General features: G+C 46.4%; 1 protein-coding gene across 1 annotated transcript; it reads right to left on the bottom strand.

The window, feature by feature from the left end:
- Positions 1-5,544: 5,544 nt before the first annotated feature.
- On the bottom strand, positions 5,545-6,096 carry LOC126188577 (putative lysozyme-like protein). The gene has a single exon (XM_049930179.1). It carries the CDS (start codon positions 6,094-6,096, stop codon positions 5,545-5,547), a length of 552 nt encoding a protein of 183 aa, XP_049786136.1.
- Between the last annotated feature and the right edge of the window lie 218 nt (positions 6,097-6,314).

Raw genomic sequence — 6,314 nt, 5'->3', positions numbered from 1 at the left:
TTCTCATAACTGAATGTCTTATCCTTTTCGATTCACGTACAGGGTCTTAGAGACATAAAAATCTGGCCTTAGGAAATGTTTTAGGGTCTCAGTTTCACTCCTTCTTACTATAGAAGCTTTTAGTAAGTCGGGCCGACCGATGGTGGCCGAGCGGTTCTAGGCGCTTCAGTCTGAAACCGCGCGACCGCTACGGTCGCAGGTTCGAATCCTACCTCGGGCATGGATGTGTGTGATGTCCTTAGGTTAGTTAGGTTTAAGTAGTTCTAAGTTCTAGGGGACTGATGACCTGAGATGTTAAGTCCCATAGTGCTCAGAGCCATTTGAACAATTTTTTTTAGTCAGTCGGTACATCAGTTCTAATTTCTAGATCTTTGTTCTAGCTCAATGTTTTGGTTACTTCCCCTAGATATTTAAACTTGTTGACTCAGTCTTCTCATGCTTAGTTATGATCCATTCTGGCCCATGGCTGATGTTCGTCATGTTTTACGTCTTCTCACATTAGATTTGAACTCTCACTGCAGTTTGTTTAAGACGAATGGTGTAGATGGGCAGACTATGGTCCGCTGTGTTTACATTGGCGACTAGGTCACACTAAGGTCATTGACCTAGTGACTTAATCATCCCAACCAGTGATACTATATCTAAACATTTCAGGTTTGTTCTTCCTAACAACGTCATTAACTTTTTTTTCCACATTTAGAGCTAGCTGCCATCATCACTCCAACAAGAAATTTTGTCTAAGTCGTCTTTTATCTTCCTAAAGTCACTCAACTTTGACACGTTTCCGTACACCACAGCATCATCAGCAGTCATCCGCAGATTGCCGCCCAACCTGTGTACGAAATGATTTATGTATGTAGAGAGCAGCAGCAGTCCTATCACACTTCCCTGGAACACTCTTACCGATACCCTAGTGCCTGATGAACACTCACCGTCGAGGGCAATATACTGGGTTCTACGAGGGTCACTCCAAAAGATACGCACACAACTTTTTTTTAAATCCATCTTTTATTCCACATGTTTGAAAGTCTTACACTGTGTAGATACATCCTTTAGGAACAATATTTTCATTTCTCCACATAATTTCCATCTCTCTCAACTGCCTTACGCCATCTTGGAACCAGCGCCTATATACCCACACTGTAAAATTCTGGACCAACCTGTTGGAGCCACTGTTTGGCAGCGTGCACAAGGGAGTCATCACCTTCAAACCATGTTCCACGAAGAGAGTCTTTCAGTTTCCCAAAGAGATGGTAGTCACATGAAGCCAGGTCAGGGCTGTAAGGGGGGTGTTTCAGTGTTGTCCATCCGAGTTTTGTGATCGCTTCCATGGTTTTTTGACTGACATGTGGGCGTGCATTGTCATGCAACAGCAAAACATCCTGCTTTTGCCGATGTGGTCTCAGTAGAGCTTGAAGTTTCTTCAGTGTCGTCACATATGTATCAGAATTTATGGTGGTTCCACTTGGCATGATGCCCACAAGCAAGAGTCCTTCGGAATCGGAAAACACCGTAGCCATAACTTTTCCAGCAGAAGTTGTGGTTTTCAATATTTTTTCTTGGGTGAATTCGCATGATGCCATTCCATTGATTGCCTCTTCGTCTCTGGTAAAAAAATGATGTAGACATGTTTCATCATCTATCACAATTCTTCCAAGAAATTCATCGCCACCATTCTCGTACTGTTCCAAAAGTTCGCTGCATACGGTTTTTCTTGTTTCTTTGTGGGCCACTGTCAACATCCTGGGAACCCACCTGGCACAAACCTTGTTTAACGCCAACACTTTCAGTATTCTGCAAACACTTTCTTTCCCTATCCCAATGTAGCGTGACAATCCGTTCACTGTGATGCTTCTGTCAGCAGTCACCAATTCGTTAACTCTCTGCACATTGTCTGGAGTGTGTGCAGTACGAGGCCTGCCGCTGCAAGGACAATCCTCAATATTGCCGTGCCTGCTTTCATCACGTAACCTGCTTGCCCCTGTGCTGCGATCGACAGCAGCATCTCCGTACACCTTTTTCAACCTCTTGTGGATGTTTACCACTGTCTCGTTTTCACAGCACAGGAATTCTATGACAGCACGTTGCTTCTGACGTGCGTCAAGTGTAGCAGCCATCTTGAAGACATGCTGTGACGGCGCTACTCACGGGAACCAGTTGAACTAAGTTTGAAAACCAACGGGAAGGATGTGTCTACACACTGTAAAACTTTCACACACGCAGAATGAAAACTGTATTTTTACAAAAATAGTGTGCATTTCTCTTGGAGTGACCCTCGTATTAGTTAAGAAGTCTTCGATGCACTCACATATCTGTGAACTTATTCCACATACTCGTACCTTCGTTAAGAGCCTGCAATGGAGCACCGTGTCAAATGCTTTCCGGAAATCTAGAAATATGGAACCTGCCTGTTGCTCTTCATCATTTGTTCGCAGTATATCATATGAGGAAAGGGTAAGCTGAGTTTCGCACGAGCAATGTTTTCTAAAACCATGCTGATTCGCGTATATAAGCTTCTCGGTCTCAAGAAAGTTTATTATATTCGAACTGAGAATATGTACAAGGATTCTGCAGAAAACCAAAGTTATGGATGCTGGTCTGCAATTTTGCGGGTCCGTTCTTTTACCCTACTTATACACTGGAGTCACCTGTGCTTCTTTCCAGTGGGATTTTGTGCTGGACGAGAGAGTCACCACAAATGCAAGACAGGTGAAGGGAAAAAGCCGTAGAGTTCTCTTCGTAAAACCGAATTTGGATTCCACGCGGACCTGGTGATTTATTTGCTTTCAAATCTTGTAGCTATTTCTCTACATCAGGGGTGCTTATTACTATGTTGTCCACACGGGAGTCTGTCCGATGGTCAGACGATGGTATGTTTGTACGATTCTCCCGTGTGAACGATTTCTTGAATGTGATATTTAAAACTTCGGCTTTCGTTTTGCTCTTTACAACTGCCACGCCAGATTGATTATAAGGGACTGAATGGAAGCCCTAGGCCCGCTTAGCGATTTTACATACGATTAGAATTTTCTGGGGTTCTTTGCAAAATATTTTGATAAGGTACGACGGTGGTAGTTGTTGCATGCTTGGCGCAAAAATGTTTTCACAAACGTACGAATCTGTACTAAATTTTGCTTGTTGTCATTTGTGCGTTCTCTTTTGAACCGAAAGTGCAACAGCCTCAGCTTTCTCAGCATCTTCCGAATTTCGTTATTAAACTATGGTGGGCCTTTTCCATCCTTCATCCACTTGCTAGGCACATAACTCTCCAGACCACGATTTATAATCTGCTTGAACTTTGCCAATAATTCCTCTACTTCCATCTTACTGGAAGTAATTTATGCCAATTCACAGCTGAGTGAGATGCTAACAACACCTTATCTGCTCTGTCTAGGAGAAACAGTCTCCCAGCCTTCTTGACTGATACATTAAAGTCCGTGAACATAGTTCCTATAGTGACATCATGATTGCTATTTCCCGTTTCTATAATGACGTAGTCGATAAGTTCCGGTCTATTTGTAGCTACAAGGTCTAAGATATTTCCATTGGGTGTGGGCTGCCGAGCTAGCTGCTCAAGACATTCTTCAGAAAAAGTGTTCAAAATTATTTCGCATGTCTGTCTGTCTGTACCCCCTGCAATCCATCCATACACATCCCAGTCTACACTCGATACATTAAAGTCGCCTCCAACTAGTATTGCACCACCTGTGTATTTTCGCGCTACCTACGTAACACTTACTTTGAATGACTCTGTAACTGTCACGCTGGAGTCGGGTGGCCGGTAAAAACATCCAACAATTAACTTGGTTTCGCCTGCACCTGTTATACGCGACCACATAACTTCATTGTCACATTCAACTTTTACCTCAATAGAGATAATATTTTTGTCAACTGTAATGAACACTCACCCTCCTACGGTCTCTAATCTGTCTTTCCGACGTAGTTTCCAAGACTTCCACTTCAGTTTTCAGCCAGCTCTCGACCCCACAAATAATTTGGGCTCGAAACGTTCCTGGAGGACAGTAAGTTAGGGAACTTTACTGCAAATACTTCGATAGTTTACTGGTAAAATTTTGGCAGACGAGGTGAGAATTGACTGATGAGTGTTGATCAGAGCATCTCAAACTACTGTCTAGCCTAAAAAACACTCATGTGAACTCCACAAGTACTCTGCTACCTGAGCAGCTGCTTCCTTCATATAGTGCACCCTTGACCTATCAAGAGGAATCCTACAAATCCTCACACGATAACGCAGGTCTAGAAATCTGCAGCCAAGACCGTCAGAGAGTTGACGAAGTCTTTAGTTGAGAGCCTCCACTCGGCTCCAAACTAAAGGACCCTGATCAACTCTAGGAACAATGCTGAAAATTACGAGCTCTGCTTGCACCCTGTGCATGAGGCCAGCAGTCTTAACCACCACTGCCAGCCGCCTGTATGAACTGAGGACGGCCTCAGAACCCATGAGACAGGAGCCATTGGTGCCGACGTGAGCCATTACTTGCAGACTACTGTAATCCGCACGCTCGAAAACTGCAGGTAAGGCCGCCTCCACATCTCGGATAAGTTCCTCCCGGCAGACATACCGAGTGCACATTGGCTTTCTTACCAGTCCTGAACGCTATCTGGCTATGGGGCTCCATAGCGCGCGTAACGCTTGAGCCCCCAATGACTACTAAACCACTCCCCCCCGTGTGCCTCAGTGGATCCTGCTGAAGGAGCAGCCACCTCTCTGCTCTCAGGATGAAGGCGTGAGGCCAGGCGGCCAGTCAGTGTTGGTGATGAACTAAAAACCATATCCTCACAGCAATCACAGTGCAGTATTCCTTTTCTTCAGCCAATTGTAGTGCAGTATTAAAAATCCGAGATCGCGGAAACAGTGCAATTGTATTAGTGGAAAATTTAAAATACCATTTCCTTCTCCTCATTATCTCCAGCCAATCGTAGTGTAGTGTTAAAAATACAAGATGATAGAAACAGACCAGTTGTGCACTTTATACCCTCTTCTCTTTCCAACAAATCAAAGTGTAGTATTAGAAAATGGCACCAGATACACAGTAAAATATTATGTAACCTCAATTTGAAGATCAAGGACATGCATTATACACATATAAAATGGCGCCCACACACACACACACGCGCGCGCGCGCACACGCACAAACGCACACGCACACACGCACGCAAGCACTGCATAGTGTTCTTCCTCCCTCTCCTCTCTTCTCCTTTGCTCTAAACAGAGCCTTGTAATAAACGAAAAAGCCAATTATAAAACAGCCCCCTCTACAGCAGTGCTTTAAATATCAAAATTAGCTGAATTATTTTTATATAGAAAGAAAACATGCACTACACAAAAAAAACTATTTATATTTCAAACTTAAATTATTGTTATTTTGAAAAGAATCATTCTTTATAAATGTTGTAGAAAAAACAAAAGAAAAGAAAACTGTAAAAAGATGAAAAACGAAAATTGTAAGATGTATGACCTGTTTTAAACATCAGGTAATAGGTCTATAATTTGGCAACAAATAAATAAATAAATAAAATAAATCACCACCTCCGCCGCCGCCACCCGGAGCCTCTCGGAACAAGCCGCCACCGACTTCGCCGCCTCCACCGCTCGCCACCATAGCTGCCACCCGGAGCCTCTCGGAGCTCGCCGCCGCTGCCACCCGGAGCCTCTCGGAACATGCTGCCACCACCTTCGCCGCCTCCGCCACTCGTCACCATAGCTGCCACCCGGAGCCTCTCGAAGCTCGCCGCCACCACCACTGCCCACCGCCCCTCAGAGCTAACCACAGCCACCACCGTCGCCGCCAGCCGGAGCCTCTCGGAGCTCGCCGACGCCGCTGCCACCCAGAGCCTCTTGGAACTCGCCGCCGCCACCACCGCCGCCGCTCTGAACTCGCCGACGCTGCTGCCACCCAGAGCCTCTCGGAACTCACCGCCGCCACCACTGCTGCCGCTGACCGGAACCTCTCGGAGCTCGCCGCCGCAGCCGCCGCCGCCGCCGCCGCCGCCGCCACCTGGAGCCCCTCGGAGCTCGCTACCACCGCTGCTGACTGGTCTCCACCTTCCGGTGCTTGCTGCTGCTGCCACCATCGCCACCGCCACAGCCTGGTTGCCATCTCTCGGTGCTCACCACTGCTGCTTCCATCGCTGCCGCCACTTCGTCGCCGCCTCCCTGTGCTCTCTGCCTCCATCGCCTGGTCGCCATCTCTCTATGCTTGCTGCTGCTGCTGCCCTTGCTGCTGCTGCCACCACCGGCGCCGCCACCTCCCAGTGCTTGCCACTGCCTAGTGCTTGTCACTGCCCCCTGT

Source organism: Schistocerca cancellata, chromosome 5 (genome assembly GCF_023864275.1).
Source record: "Schistocerca cancellata isolate TAMUIC-IGC-003103 chromosome 5, iqSchCanc2.1, whole genome shotgun sequence".
NCBI lineage: Eukaryota > Metazoa > Arthropoda > Insecta > Orthoptera > Acrididae > Schistocerca > Schistocerca cancellata.
The sequence above is the reverse complement of the archived record's forward strand: the minus strand, read 5'-3'. Positions and strand labels throughout refer to the sequence as shown.

What these genes read in the sequence shown, in the direction of transcription:
- LOC126188577 (XM_049930179.1), bottom strand. Translation starts at nt 6,096, where the DNA reads ATGGTGGCAGCAGCAGCAAGCACCGGAAGGTGGAGACCAGTCAGCAGC.